The following is a 15,695-nucleotide window of genomic DNA, read 5'->3' as shown; positions in this document are numbered from 1 at the left end:
AAATATTCCCCTTTCAACTCTACAGCTGTCAAAATAAGTTACCATAAGAAAAGTCCAGCTGAATCCCCAGTGTTTATCCTGTTCTTGGAAACGGGTTGAACCACTTTATCTTATAACAACAACAACAAAAAAAAACCCACCAACCTTACCCAAAAGGAGAACCAGATTTTTAAAAATTTGCCCTGCATTTTTATAATTTCAAATGAGTTACTTATAGGATTTGATCATGTAATATATGGCAATGTTAACTAGAAGTCAAAGAATAAGCTCAGTGTCATGTCTCAGTAAAAGACTTAGTTGTGAGCTTAACTCCATGCACTACACATTGCCAGAAAGCTGACTTCTCAGCAGGATGAGGCCTCAAGGTATATAGCAGCACAACGACAGAATAATCCCAAATGAAAGCAGGCGCAGAACTATTGAATGTCATGCCAAATGTCCTTACTATGATGCTACAGGTTAATTGTCTGGCACCCCATGAAAGTCTAAGGGTGAAACATAATTGGAATTCAGATATCTGCATTTAATAAGACAATTAGTTACAGTTGTATTTTGGGACAAATGTAATTAGAGTTATAGCTAATGAGCTAGGAAAATGACAAGCAAAAAGCTATCAATCACATTAAATGTGAATGAAAACAATGAAAATGCTCCTCTTGTTAGTTTCAAATGTACTTTTAATTTGTCTGTTAATTAATGTCTCATGGGTATCAGTGTCTGTGTAGTTATGGAAACCTCTAGTTTAACAACAAGCATTTTTATCTATTGTGATGAATGTCTGACCTTGTTATAATTAATTTCTAACTATTTAGAACAAATAGGAAGGAACTGTGAATTCTGAACATATACAGCCTCCAAGGATACCTATCTGGTGACAAGCCTAGCATCTCAAAATTCACACTTGCTGTTGCTCTTGTTTCAATCCACTGTATAGCCCCAAACCACTTCTGCCACAACAGGAATTTCCAATAGTATCTACCAGTACCACAGACATAAAAACCCTTTCAAAAAGCATCTTATCCAACCTGTTGGCACCAGGAAGAAGGATGTGGGGCAGCTTTAGATGCTACTACAACTCAGGGGTTGGTTAGCACGCTGAAGCAGAGGCGGGAGAAGGAAAGACATCCTCATCCTCAGCATGTCACCATGTGCTATCAGTGTAAGCCATTTTCACTGGGGTCTGGGGAAACATGCTTGGGCACTGATGGAGGCAGCTGAGGAGAAGACTTGCGTTCCCTTCTGCCAACCCTTTGATGGAGGCAGTGACCTTCAAGAGGTTTGAGGAGGAGCACAACCCATTTCTTTAAGGATGAAGCCAAATTAGCACAGTACAACAGGAACCAGCTTTTCTTTGCAACAGGAAAAGTTTAATGGGTTGTCAACCATAAGTGACATTTTAAACACATTTTTTGCTAAATACCCGCATAAAGATTCATACACAGTATTTTGATCTGAACAATATCCATTTTAGTTTGCTGTAGGTCAGATAGGAATCGATTTTTTTCCAACTAAACAGAAATCCACAGAGATTTGAAAATATTAATCTAAGTCAATTTAAGACCAATTAATTCAACTGATGCAACTTTCTTAGGAGCATACAGTAAAATACTACCTGTGGGAATCTGAGACCTTCTACTCATGAGGTAGAGAAAGGAGCAACTGGAAATGGAAAGTGAATGACCATTAATGTTCCAATTACCCACTGATCCACTGTAAATAACACTGAAGATGCTGTCATCCAGTTTTTCATCTTGAGTAATGATAAACAAAATTGATATTTTGCAATAATTGCCTCCAATTGTCGCCTATGTGGGAGGGGTTTTTTGCTGTTATTTTGGGTTTTTTTGTACAATAACACAGTATGATTTTGGCCCTTGCAAAAAAATCTTCATTTTCACAACTGAGGAAGCCATATTATTTAAATAATAAGTCCCTCACATCAAACATTTACCATTTGAAATAAGGAGCATCGTGTAATTACATAAACACTGTGAATCCTATTTCAGTGCAATGACTCTTTATGCAGCATTACCTACAAGCAGAAGGGTAAACAATGAAATCAGTACATTGGTTGGTGCAGCTTTCTACATCAAATAAAGTTCCTCTTTCAAAAGAAAAATTCTGCCCTACTTTTTCGAGGAATTAACACTACTATGATAAGGGCAGAAAAGGAAGTAATAACAGGAAGTATTCAACATCAACTGCTTGGTATCAACCATGATGGAAAATAAAGGTCACACAATAACACTTCCTGAGGTGCTGACAATTTTTTCTCTAAACTCCTTTATTTTCCCTCTTCCACCAGCTGATCTAGTCCCAACCAGAAGAGTCAGACAATGTCCTGGATCGCATGAATGCACCAGGTGATGCCTGAGGCAGAGCTTATGTTTCAGCAGCTGACAGAACAGGGTATTTCATAAGGTCAAAGTGGGCACAGCCTCACCTGTGTCAACTGTTCTTCGGCATTTACTTATGGTCAGCAGTTCAAACTAGCCATGAGCAATCCTCTTCCATGCTACAGTAAAACTAATTCCAGTATGCCATTCTCCAGGACTGCCAATCAAAAAAGCAGCCCTAGACAATATATTTTCTTAAACCTTTGAATCAGCAAGTTGTCAATGCTTTCTTCAACAGTAGTAATTCAAGGCACAATTATGAGTTTAAGACTACCAAGTCTGTAATCAGCAATCCAAGTGGGTTTCAAAAAACACGCCCTTAACTATAAGCACACACATGCAAGTACAGGAATGCTTCAATTTCATAGTTCTACATCTTTCAATTTTAATGCAAACATTTCCAGTCTCATTTGGATTTAAATAAATCTGTTATTTATAATTAAGTTCAAATTTATAAGAAGACAAGAGATGCATTTCATAAGAGAAGTCTAGTGTCTCATCTAAATTATTTAATTATACAATTCATGTGGTACAGTTAATTTGTTGGCTGGATACTAGGAAGGGGTTTTATTCTATCACTTCACTCTTGAAAGACACAGACTTAAAGTTTTAAGTAAGGCAACTGACGGAAGATATTTGTGTGGCCATGTGAGGTTAAATATACTTCAAATTGCGCAATGAAAACAGCTCATGTGCTGTTGTGAAACTCATTATAATATTGGGTTTACATTGTCTTCAAAATATGCTCTCAAATATCTTACAGCCTTAACATCCCCCATTACAATTCTGCTCACAGACAGAATAAGGTTAGTTAGAGTGACACATCATGTCTGATCCCAGGAAGAACGATGTGCAGAGCTGGCACGCACAGCTAGGTTAAAGGAAAACCAGTGATCACTAAGCCTCTTACATTCAGATGTGAGAATTTAATCTCTCATAAGAAAATGCTGGATGTCATGTAGATTGCAGTAGAATTTATATTCTTTTAGAACTGATTTCTTAAGTGACAGAGGCAGGAAAAAGAAAATGAATCATATATCCTTGAAAAGAAAATAAATGTTGACTTATTAGCTGCTGAGTCACAGGGAAAAAAATCCTACAAATACATGATACAAGCTGAAACACACCTTTTATTGGCTGCTTGAGCGGACTAAGCTCTTAGATCTTTTTAAAGCTAAGTAAAGACTCAGTGAGTTTTAATGCATTCTACTTAAAGGTTTCATGTTAGCATTTTGACTTTTGGTCCGCGTGGTATTAAGCTCAAGAAGGTATTTCTAAAATCTCTAATGGAACAAAACTGAATGTATTGGGAGTGAACAGCATTCCTTGATCCTGCAACCAGATTCACCCATGCAAAGCAAATTTATGTATCTCTTCTGTCCAAGCTTTCGTAATTCGTTCCCAGTCCTTCTAAGAGATGTGCATTCATTTTTCACATCCATTTCCACCCAAAATAAGTGCATCTTGAGTCTCTAAAGAATTTGTTGGGGGTATTTTTGTTTGTTTTTAAAAAAAGATAAAATACGATTACACTAAAATGAAATTGTTAAATTTGCAGGCAAAGATGACAAAAGGTGAATGCCATGGCTGAACTCCAGAGGGCTTCAAATAAATTTCTTAAATGTGTTTAACTCCGTAAAGATAATTATTTCCTGTGGCTGGCTTCCTAAAATTGGGAAGAGCTTTTCCTGCTATAATCTTGGTTCTTCAGAGATACAAACTCAATAGCCCTGTAGCACAAACTTTGAGCTTTTTCCCTGAACAGAAGTCAGAAGCGTCAATTGATCGAGTAAAACCAGCAGAAGTGCCGCAGGGAAAAAAACCCTCACGAAACCCATAAGCAAACAACCACATCTCGTCACCCCCAACAGTAACCCAAACCAGACACATCAGTACACCAGAGAAGAAAAAAGTCTGGTTTACATTCTGTCTTAGAACACAGTGTATCTAAGAGCTTAGCATTCACAAGGTATGTCAGAACTGCATGTATGTATATTCCATTAAAGATCTGCTCACCTCTCCCACAACTTCAATGATGTCACCAACTTTTAATTCCAGTTCATCTTCATTTTGAGGCATATAACTGAAAGCCACCTGACATCTTCTTCTTCTGTTCCTCTCTCCTGGTGGAAATGAAGGAAACAGGGAAATTGTAAAATGAAAACAAAATTCCATGCCAAACACAAGCCAGGGGAAATGATTAAAGATGAAATATTATTCTTTGAGCACTATTAAAAGAATCTGAATTTTTGCAATGCTTAGTATATCTGCCTAGAATTAATTTACAAAAAGAGGGTGGAAAAAAGATTTCTGGTGCATATTATTTCTTTCAACTATTTTTATAATTCAATGCAATTAATAAACGAAAATAAATTGTGGGGATTTTTTCCTTTCTGTAATATTATTCAAGAGACAAAATTTAACTAATAGATTGTTCTTCCTAGTGACAGGATGGACAAACATTACTCAGAAGATCTTTCCAGGTGTATTTGCTACAATTTCTCTTCTAGTCTAGCACTCTATACACATGGTGTAGGCAAATCCAGAAATTGGGGGGGTGGGGAAGGGATCCAAAACCTTGTGGCTTTTGCTCATACGGAAATAAGCTCTCAACTGATTATTTCGTCCTGTATCTTTTTCTCCATAATTCTTTCACAGGTGTACAAATATCTCACTAACCTTTTTTTATATATATTTACAGATATATACGCATGTATGTATACATGCATATTTGTAAGGTGCATATTTATGCACTAATATCAGATTAAAGAAAATAGAAGGAAAACCCATCCCAAAGGACCCCCAAAGCTAGCTGTGTCATTGGGTTAGTGTGGTTAAGACAGGCTAATTTTGATAATCAACCAGCTACTGGAAATGATGTTACCAGCCATCTTTCTCTTCAGCTTGGGCGTCCAGGCTCCCATGAGAAGCTGGTATGAGGATGCACCTTTGGATGCACGACTGGAGAGAAGCTTGAATTCATAGCTCTGAATAAGACTAAGACCCCTTACTTGACCCTTCTGCCATCATAGTTTTAAGACAGACAGGTAAGTGAAAAGATTCAGTTCCAGAGCTTTGTTTGCCAGATCCACTGGCTTACGTATAATTATAGTCATACGATTCGTAGCAGAGCGGATTTGAGAACTTCCCTAAATTAAGTTGCCGAAGCTTGCTGCTCAGCCTCTATTACCTGAAGGACAAATTACTGACATGAATCATGACTGCGTTGGAATGTGGTGGAGGAGGAGAAGGTAGGAAGAGAGAAGTCATTCAGAACGCAGGATTCACTGATTACTCCCTCTTCTCCAGAAGATGTGCAATGTATAAACCATACTATGTCGTATTATTTATATACATGTATCCACACAAACATATATACACACACTCTACACAAGTAAATGTACTTTCTCTTATGCTATTTCTCTTAACTGTTAAACATGCTCAATACACACCAAAATCAGTTGTGCAAACACTGTCCAAAACCAGCCTTAATCTGACATCAAATTACAGAAATAGATCTTATGGTCAGTCTATTATTACCCCTGCAACATTTCTTGATAATCCTGCTCTATGGCGAACAGTAATAAAAAGTTACAAAACTTTTCTTTTCTAATCTATTAAATGAAACTAGAGAAAGAAGGGAGAAGGGAAGCCATTGAATTTGGCTTTCTGACAATATTTTTCACAGCCACTGCAATCCTGCATGAGTGGCAGCTTTTTTAATGTTAAAATTAATACCTTAATGCAATGTAACCAAACTCACTCAAATTGGCTCTTTTTTCCACCTACAGATGACTGTTCATTCTTCACCATCTAAACTAAAATGGTCCTAAATTGACAACTTTACACAGCTGCATTCAAAATAACTTAAATATAATAAATACCTTCCATATTGAGTGCTTCTTTCATTTTGCAAAAGAGGCTGGCTATTTTCCCTAAAGATAACATTCCCACTATGATTTCTAACATCAAGTAGCAACTGACGTGCTGATGTTGCCTGATATGACAGATGTCAGTTGCCACCCTATTTAATAATCAATATTGTGTGACTCTTGGAGAATACTTTTGAAATTGCTAAGAGAGTAAGAAATAAACACAATTCTGGATGTTAATAGTAGAACTGTATGAATCCTTCCCCCTCCCACCCGATAAAGTGTTTTTATTACAGTATAGAAAACCTAGTGAAAGTCTGCATTTATCTCCATTAGTCTCATGGCTGTGTCCCTGCTCTCCCTCTCCTCCCGAATCTTTCTCTAAAGAAATACCTAAGTGGAGAGTAGCAAGCCAACAAGAGGCATAGACTCTATGTACCAACTAGTTCCTCTCTCTGGCCTAATGCAAGACAACAGATCCAGCAGTGAATCCCTTTGGTTTTAAGGCGAAGGTGCTGCTGGACCCCATGTGCATGCTAACGTTTGGAGCACTCGAGCAGAGCACGAGTTGCGTGAAGAGCTCTACAGCCGAGGGGTATCTGTTTTTTCTTACACTAAAGCAACCTAGGTAATACAGCAGTATGAGTCTTCTAAGAAAAGAGAGCTGATAGGAAAAGAAGTCAGAGTGACCAAGCAGTGCATATACAAAAACTGTTAGTAAAGAAAAACTCTGGTTTTGCAAATGCAATATTCCCACCCCAGCATCACCGATTTTTTGTCTGTTTCTTAACTAGCAGAAAGTGTCCAAAGGCAGCGTGGCCAGGAACCAGAAAGACCAACTGGGACAACTAACAAGCAGTTTAGACAGAAACACTGAAGTCTTGGTCTTCTCTCGCCATTTCCCCTTTTGCTAATACTGCCACTTATTGCAGAGTATTATTACAGCCTATGCTTTAACTGCTAGTCATCTGAGATCTACGTGGCGCACTGTGACTTTAAAATGTAAGTAATTTGACCGATTGATGTAAAGTTAATTATAAACCATATAGGGCAGCAATTCTGCAATGAAGACTGCAGATACTTTCTAATCTAATCAATTTTTTTCTTACTTGTAAATTGAAGAAGAAAATATTTTGTAGGGTTTTTTTTGCATTTTTCTCCACACTTGAGCACAAACAGAGTTACTTGCAAGTGAAAAGTTACCGAGTGGCGAAAAGGCAGGTAATAAGTCCAGTACTTTAAAATCAGAAAAGGTGTGCTGCTAAGTCCTCACTGGGTTTTGAAAGGCTTAAAAGAAGAAAAAAAAAGGAATCCGTGAACTTTTACTGGCCCATTGTCGTGGTTTAATACACAAAGCAAGTGATGCACAGTGCAATTGCTCACCACCCGCCAGGTCACCCATGTATAATAATTTGTAGCGAGTAACCTGCTGCAGGCAGCACCACACTGCGCTCTGCCTGCTGGTTGCGGTTCTAGGCTTTTTCATTTCCTGCAGCTGTGGCGCAACATCAGAAGTGTTTCGAAGGCAAAACGACTATGAGCTGCAGGTCGGGAACTAACCAAGCTACGTTTTATTCAGAACAAGCTATCATACAGAAATAATGTCACTCACCCTTGTAAAAAACACTGGCTCCCATTTACATAGTTATAATAAACCTCAAAGGAAAAAAATTCACATGCCTAGTTTGTGCACTCTGTTCTTAAAACAAACCAGGCAGCCACAGAGAATTTGCTGCGCGCGAACAAGAGGGCTAACAAACCAGTGACTGCCAAGCACACTGCATCTGAAGCAATGGCACCAAGACCTCAACAACTGTGCCACAGAGCATGCCTGACTCTGCTCCGCTCCCTGTAAGGGCTGTGTCGATGGCACTAAACCCTTAACGAAGTGTCTGCAGTTCTAGCAAGGGAAGAAAGAAAATGGACCTTGCATGCATCACGAAAGGTTTCATGTCACGATGCACCTTAAGAGTGATACTGGCTGCCTCCTTATTTGCAGCTGTTGATTGCCAACTCCCGCTCACTTTACGTGAGGCTACCGTTCCCTCTGCCCTGAGAGGTGAACCGCTTCCCCGATCATTCCCCAAACACTTTTGCTCAGAGCAAAACTTGGTAGCTTAGCAGTGCAAACAACAGGCTTTGCTAAAACAGCTCCTTTAGGTCCTTATCCTAAGATTCACCTGTCTCTCACTGTAGGTGTTCCCGAGTCGGATGTCTAAATCTGAGCCCATCACTCAGGAGTGGAGAGAACCTAATACCTTCAGAGGGTATTTAGTGTCACTGTAAAACAGACAACCAAAATACATCAGATGAATGAGACTCTGGAGGTGCCTTTTTCTACTGCTGTGGCTAGATCAGACTTCAACATCTAACTACAAAATGTCTAAAGTTAGGTCAAATGGAAAAAGGAATGAACATATATTTAGAGACTCGAAACAAACAAACAAAAAAAATCTTTGAAGGCACAAATCTAATTCGTTTCAAAGTAGTGTTTGATCAGATTCTAAAAATGGTGCGGTTGCCTGTGACAGCAGGAGACCATAAAGGGCCTTTTTCCAGATGTACACATGCAAGAGAGAGAATGATTTCTAGACATTTAAACATCCTTCTGGCATTAGCAATGAAGACAAAAAAGAGGCAATGACAACACATCATCATTCAATGATTACCTTTGTAAGGGGCACCAAAAGCTGAGGCAACGCTACACAAGAAGTCACACTGGTACTTACACGCTGCCATCAGACCCAGGAAAGGTCACAAACTGACAACGCGGGATTTGATGAAAAGTGTGGCAGCAGCAGAGTAGATAGGAAGTAAACGATTTCAAAATGGACTGGAATTTTCAAATCCAAACTACTTTTTTTAAACTTAAAACCTCTGTCATGAAATAGATGTTTATATAAATGTGTGCATGTGTGAATGGGTTATACGGTGGTTTCTGTAGAGCCTACTTTTCACTGACGCCAATGTCTTTGTAGCCTGTCCTGTCAGTGAAAACCACATGGTTAACCTCACTAACAGAAGGCCCATCAACTCTACGTACTAATCAACTTTTTTTCCCCACCACAAGAGAACAAGTACAGCAATCTGTTTCGTAACACAGTACAACTATTCTATAGAGTCAAAAAACTATATTCAATGAAAACCTTCAGAGAACAGACCCATGGAGCAAATGTCTGTCCCTCTCCCTGCTGACAAAAGGTATACCTAAATACCCACAGTTTTGTAATTGGATCTGTTTCAAAAAGAGACATACCGGGATCATTGCGGCTCAGACAAACAATCCAACCCAATTGTTGGGTTGGATTTCTATTATTATTGGTTTTTAATAAAGGAGTGTTGTTATGGAAATTGCATGGGTTAGGTTGAGGACTGAGTCAAGGTTTGCAGCATGAGGAGCCTAAAGACATTTCTCCCACACCTAAATAATTTCAAACACACTAAAGCACACAGCAGCTCCTGCAGACCCAGGGACTTCCCTCTACCGCGGGCTTGCTGGGCAGGCTCAGGTGAACCACGGAAGGAAACTGAGATTCACTGGGCCACCCTTCAAGTAGATGCAAAGTAACTGAACTCAGTAAAACCACTTGGCAAAGAAGCCCCTTTCAGGCAGGTCTATTAGAAGGAAAATGCCAAGTTGGAGGAAAAGTTTCCTGTCTTCTATTTCAGATTTCCCTGCACACAGCATCATCTGCCCATCAGCCTCAGTTGCACTTCCCGTCCTTCCAGCTTTCAAAGCTATATCTATAGCTGGGGGGAACTGGTTCAGTGCACAGTGTCTCCTGGCTAGACAAGCTGGGCTGTGATATGACTCAGCTAGAAACCAGTTCTAAATTTAATGTGCAAAAAGACAAAAGGCAACTATTGTACAACTAAGAGATGACGTATATGCTTTTAGGTTGCATGTTCCTGATTTTAATAGTGCTGATGGAGTTCTGGTACAGCTGTTTCGGACTGCCAGCCTAGATGGTTACTGTATCACCTTTTTTTTTTTATTATAAATCATTGAGTTGGGTATATTAAAATGCAAATGTTAAGAAAAAGGTTGAGCTACAAGCTTACTTCTGAGAAAAATTCTTCTTAAAACCACTACCCTCATGTCGTGGTTTAACGTCAGTTGGCAACTGAGCACCACACAGCCGCTCACTCACTCCTCGCCCCCCGCCCGGTGGGATGGGGGACACAATTGGAAGAGCACAAGTGAGAAAAACTCGTGGGTTGAGATAAAAACAGTTTGATAATTGAAATAAAATAATAATAATAATAATAATAATAATAATAATAATAATAATAATAGTAAGAAGAAGAAGGATATACAAAGCAAGTGATGCACAGTGCAATTGCTCACCACCCACTGACCGATGCCCAACCAGTCCCCGAGCAGCGGCCCCCCCGGCCAGCTTTCCCCCAGTTTATATACCGAGCATGATGTCCTATGGTATGGAATATCCCTTGGGCCAGTTTGGGTCAGCTGTCCTGGCTGTGCCCCCTCCCAGCTTCTTGTGCCCCTCCAGCCTTCTCAGTCGGCAGAGCATGGGAAGCTGAAAAGTCCTTGACTAGTGTAAGCACTGCTCAGCAACAACTAAAACATCGGTGTGTTATCAACATTATTCCCATCCTAAATCCAAAACACAGCACTGTACCAGCTACTAGGAAGAAAATTAACTCTATCCCTGATGAAACCAGGACACCTCAGTAGATCCTTTTGAGAAACAGAAGTTACCTAATTAAGAGCAAACAGACAGTTAGCATTAAAAATAACTTTCTAAATTGCTTTTTTTAAAGTATATTGAAGATAGTGTTAAAAGACTTCAGATAAAGCCTTGGTCATACTCAGTCCTAATGTGGATTCTGTCACTGTCTCCCACAACACAAGGACTCCACCATCTTATATCCACCCACTAGTAGAAATACAATTCTGATTTTAAAAGGCACCGGAATTGTCAAGTTCCAATTTCCTTCTTTTCCTGGAGGATTTTGGCAGTATTTTTCCGACCTGGGATGTGACATGTCAATTCCAACTCTCTCATCACCCACATGCTGTTAGAAGGGTGAATGCTTTTGGATGGATGACAAAAAAACCCTGCTGAGGTCTGTTTGTTCCCTGTCTAGCAGAAAACAGAAGTAAGCTGGGTGTGAATATTTTAAGGGGGGGAAGTGTTGGGAGGTTTTTTGTTTGGTTTGTTTGTTTTTTGTTTTGTTTTTTTTTAATTTGTGACATTAATATACCAGAGAAGACAAAGATGAACTGCAAGGAGGGGTGAGGGGAGATGGAATATCTGAGGTGCTTCCAGTACTCTACCAAATGGGTTATGTAAAGCTGCTGTGTTTTTCTACAAGCAGACGAACTGGGAAGTGCCCTGCTTTGATGTGTGCAGCTGAATCATGGAGATTGCAGGACTCCATTAAGCACAATTAAGCCACAATGCAATATGCCATCACTGCTAGTAATATATTACTCCGAGTGTGTTAATGTTCTACTGTTACTGAGGAGTAGGTTTTCTCTTGCTAGACTCCACAGCAACACTTCAAGGTTTCAGCCAGCTGGCTGCTGCTCTGAATTTTATGACCAAGATTTGTCTGTGAGGAACCTGAAAGCCTGGAAGACACATTTTTGTTACACCATCACGTTTTAACACACACGCACCATCAGAATAACAGCAAACCTCATATTGTTCAATGAATTCATTCTTTTGCTAAAAACATGCAGCAATATTCAGGCCTTTTATCGTGTATAACAGCAGTAACTACTGGAAGCAACTTACAGCGACAACGTAGTACCACTGGTCATATGCTTTTAGGAGAAAACCATTAATTAACCGAGAAGTGGAGCACTTCCGTATGCCACAGCAGGAGCCAGGCTTGTGCATTTGACAGACAGAAATGGAATACTAGTGAAGCCGAGATCATTATTTAAGCCCAACCCAAAGCAGAAGGAAATGCTAGAAGAGAAACTGTAAACAAACTCAAAAGACACTTGCACAATTTAACCATAAACTACCAAATTTTTTTTCTTTCTGAGTCTGAAAGTTTTAAAATGCATATAAAAGGAGTAGAAACTTCTGCAAGTGCAACATCACGAATGCAGTCAAATCATCACTGGCAAATTAGACAAAGCAAGTCCAAACTCCAACAGGAACACTTGGCCTTGCCATACAGGCTGCATATTTTATATTCTATCTTTTAGGGGGAAAGTGTAAAACACAGTATTAAACTACACATTAACTCAACCACATGCAGAACTGAAAATGCGTATGTTCATCAAAGCTACTATTTCTAGTACCTGTACCTTTTAAACTTCACAGTGTAAATGATTCTTTTGGATTAGCACTCACCTGTAAAGGTGAAACACTCCATCACAAGATGAAAATTGGGACTTGGTGACAGGGTTTCAAACAGGCTTTTTAAACTGTACTTTAAAAGCAGTTACACAGTCTTGGTAAAGACTGGAGAAGCTCACTCAGCTTCTCACCTGCTTCCAGAGATGCAAAAATATTCCTCAGCAGCGAGTGGTGCCTTTATACCAGCTTTTGCCAAATGACCCATTCTCTTGCCCGTTCTCAACAGTAACAATTTGTTGCTCTCGTCTAGTGTCTTTCACAAGCAGTACATTCCAAGGAGCAGCAAATGCTTCTGTCCTCATTGTAATGCTGCATAAGCCAAGGCATATTTCATCAGGGTGGCTTGCCCTGGTCATCCATAACTTTGGGACTTAGTTCATTGCCACATGCACTAGGTCCCACTGCCTGCTACTGGGGTTCCCCACCATCTTACAAAGAGTTTGTTATACTGGCTAGCATACAATTCATACAAAATGACTGTATAAGGAGCTTTAACAAATACTGCAGGCAATAGATTATCTGTAGCAATAAATTAGCTTTTCTAAAGAACAAGAAGAGATACACAAACTTGAAATATTCTTTCTTGGATGGCAGATGAAGTTTCAAAATGCAAGAACAGAAACACAACAAGATTTCCAAACAGCCCATAAAAGGCCTTTTCTCTTTCTATTCTCATTGCATACATCTCACATTGTCATGGGATAATCCCAAAATATTATCCCCTTAGCCAGGTTTTGAGATAGTGGTCGACTACTTTGCTCTTTGCTGCTTTTTTGTATTGATCTCTAGAGAAAGCATTTGAATAAACCAAAACTAAACATGAATTGCTGTTGCATCTTTCCCACTTCTCTTATGTTCCATCACATAATTCACACCGCTTAAATTGCCTATGCACAGTAGCACTTCACAACATACAGTAAATGAAAGCAAATAGCTCTAATTTGTGGAACCGCTGTGCACATTTAGTTTACTTTGTGTTCTCCTCTCTATAAATAAAGGCATTTAGATCAAGCCACGTGGATTCCTACACAGTAATCTCCCAAAATCTTAACTTTGTACTACCAGCTTGCTGTCTTGAAGCTGACTTCTGTCCAACTTAACTAAAAAAAAAATTTCCAGAACAGCTTTAAAAAGTACACCTTTTTCTTAAAGAATGCCAACAACTGTGCTACCAGAGTATCAGTGCTTTTTGACAGGTTCTCAATCTCTGTAATGATATTACATTGCAGGTCTTACTCTGACCTCTGCTACATCAGTTTCAAGTAAGCCTCTCTTATCAGGGAAAAAAAACATTGTCAAGATTTTATTTTCACTCCAACAGGTAACAACATACATTAAACACATGCCTCAAGAAATGTTGGAAAGATGCAAAAAATACAGCAACCAATTTTCTCGTTGCTGCACTCATGAGAGCTATTACACAATGAACACTTGCAATAAATCAACAGCACAACACAAAACAAAACTCTCTCTCATACTGGCTGCTTAGAACATCAGTCAGATTTTTAACCTAGAATTTTGTTTTCCTCTCGAATATCTATACAATTTAAATATTCACTTTGAAGCCATTAAAGGCAACAAAGTTAAACAAAAAATATTAACACATCCACAGACAGAGCAGACACTTCACTTTCCTGTTCAGCAGTATTCCTAAAATCTAGGAAACTACATTAAGTTTGCCTTGGAACACAAGCCCAGACAAATCCTAAATTCTAGGAAGCTAACGCATGAAACTAGGAGATACCCTGGTAAACTGGGAAAATGACTCACCCAGTCTGGTGTAATGGGTCTTACTCTGCAACACTTACACTGAGATGAGTAGTCACTTGGGCAGAAACACTCAGGCATGTGTCTCCCATGGCAATTAAGCCATGACATTTTCAAAACCTTGCAGAGAACAGAGCTGTGGCAGGGCTGCTCACTGGGCTGCTGACACGCACCAGCTCAGCGTGTGAGGTTATACAACTACCTGTCCTTCAGCTCTGCTAAAAGGAAAACACACCAGGAGGAGCCCTGAATTGCACTCCTCATTTTAAGATTTGTTATTATTTCTCAGCTATCATCGTGAAAATGCTATAATCCAAAATAACCTGCCATTTTAAAGGGCATGTTATGCTATACTTTGTTATTTGAGGGTTGCACAAGTGCCCAGGAATACACGTTCCAAACAGCAATAAATAAATATGATAAATTGAAATAAATCAATTATTCTTGCTGCTGCAGGCCCTCTGAAGCCCCAGGCACTATTAGCTCTATGACACCTGAGCAGAAGGTAGGTTTCCCAAAAGGTATCTCAGTACTGAAAGCAAAAATTAACATTCACTGTTCCACAACATCCTTAAAGATGAACAGTGCCACAGTATCCACACGGGATAGTTCATTCCACAAGTGCAGGACAAGTATTTCTGTATCAGGCAGATCAGTTGTCTATCACTATCCTTCAAAACTGACAACAAATGGGAAAAAAGAAACAAACCAAAAGGCTATCTGCTTTGGCAAGTCATCAGCCTACATATACAGCGCAGGGGCAGAACAAGTTGCCCCAGGCAATGTTGGAGAAGGAGGGGAGGCAAGCGTTCTGCAATAGCTGCATCTAGCCAGCTCTGCAGCATCTTTAGCTTTTGGTAGTGAGAAACTCTGAATGCCACAGAAATTTTCCCTTATTTTCTTAGTTGTTCTCATCAGTTAAACAAGCCTCTGTGGCATTTATAAGCATTCATTTTTACTAAATTAAACTGACGACCTATTAAGAGTGATGGCTCATGGTAAGACGGCTGCCAGCAATTTAGTTCTTTAATATAGTGTCATTTTCAAAAGATGCCACACACAGATCATGTTCTTTTGGTCGTCTTCCTTTTACTTTTTTCACAAGATTCTAACACATTCAAAAAGCTGTAATTTATCAAGTGGGTGTTTATTCAAAAGAGCCAAAAGGTATAATGATCAATTCCCTCATCACTGCCTTGTACCTTTAGTTCTCACGGAAAGAAGGCTTTATACCTCAAAATCCTCTGCTACTAAGCACATCCAGAGTTTATAGCCCTGAGTGTAAGGGATTTGCTTGACTGCAATCATTAATGCTAAAC

General features: G+C 39.3%; 1 protein-coding gene across 5 annotated transcripts in view; it reads right to left on the bottom strand.

Annotated features, from left to right (window-relative positions):
- Positions 1-15,695, bottom strand: part of SH3KBP1 (SH3 domain containing kinase binding protein 1) — a 247,382-nt gene that overhangs the window by 115,473 nt on the left and 116,214 nt on the right. For all 5 annotated transcript variants that reach the window (XM_076356614.1, XM_076356599.1, XM_076356606.1 and 2 more), the window contains one exon: positions 4,413-4,519. In XM_076356614.1, coding sequence (XP_076212729.1) covers positions 4,413-4,519 — 107 coding nt within the window. The remainder of the gene's footprint in view (positions 1-4,412; positions 4,520-15,695) is intronic.

This window comes from Aptenodytes patagonicus, chromosome 1 (assembly GCF_965638725.1).
Source record: "Aptenodytes patagonicus chromosome 1, bAptPat1.pri.cur, whole genome shotgun sequence".
In the NCBI taxonomy this organism is placed as follows: Eukaryota; Metazoa; Chordata; class Aves; order Sphenisciformes; family Spheniscidae; genus Aptenodytes; species Aptenodytes patagonicus.
This window is presented reverse-complemented; position numbering and strand designations above follow the sequence as displayed.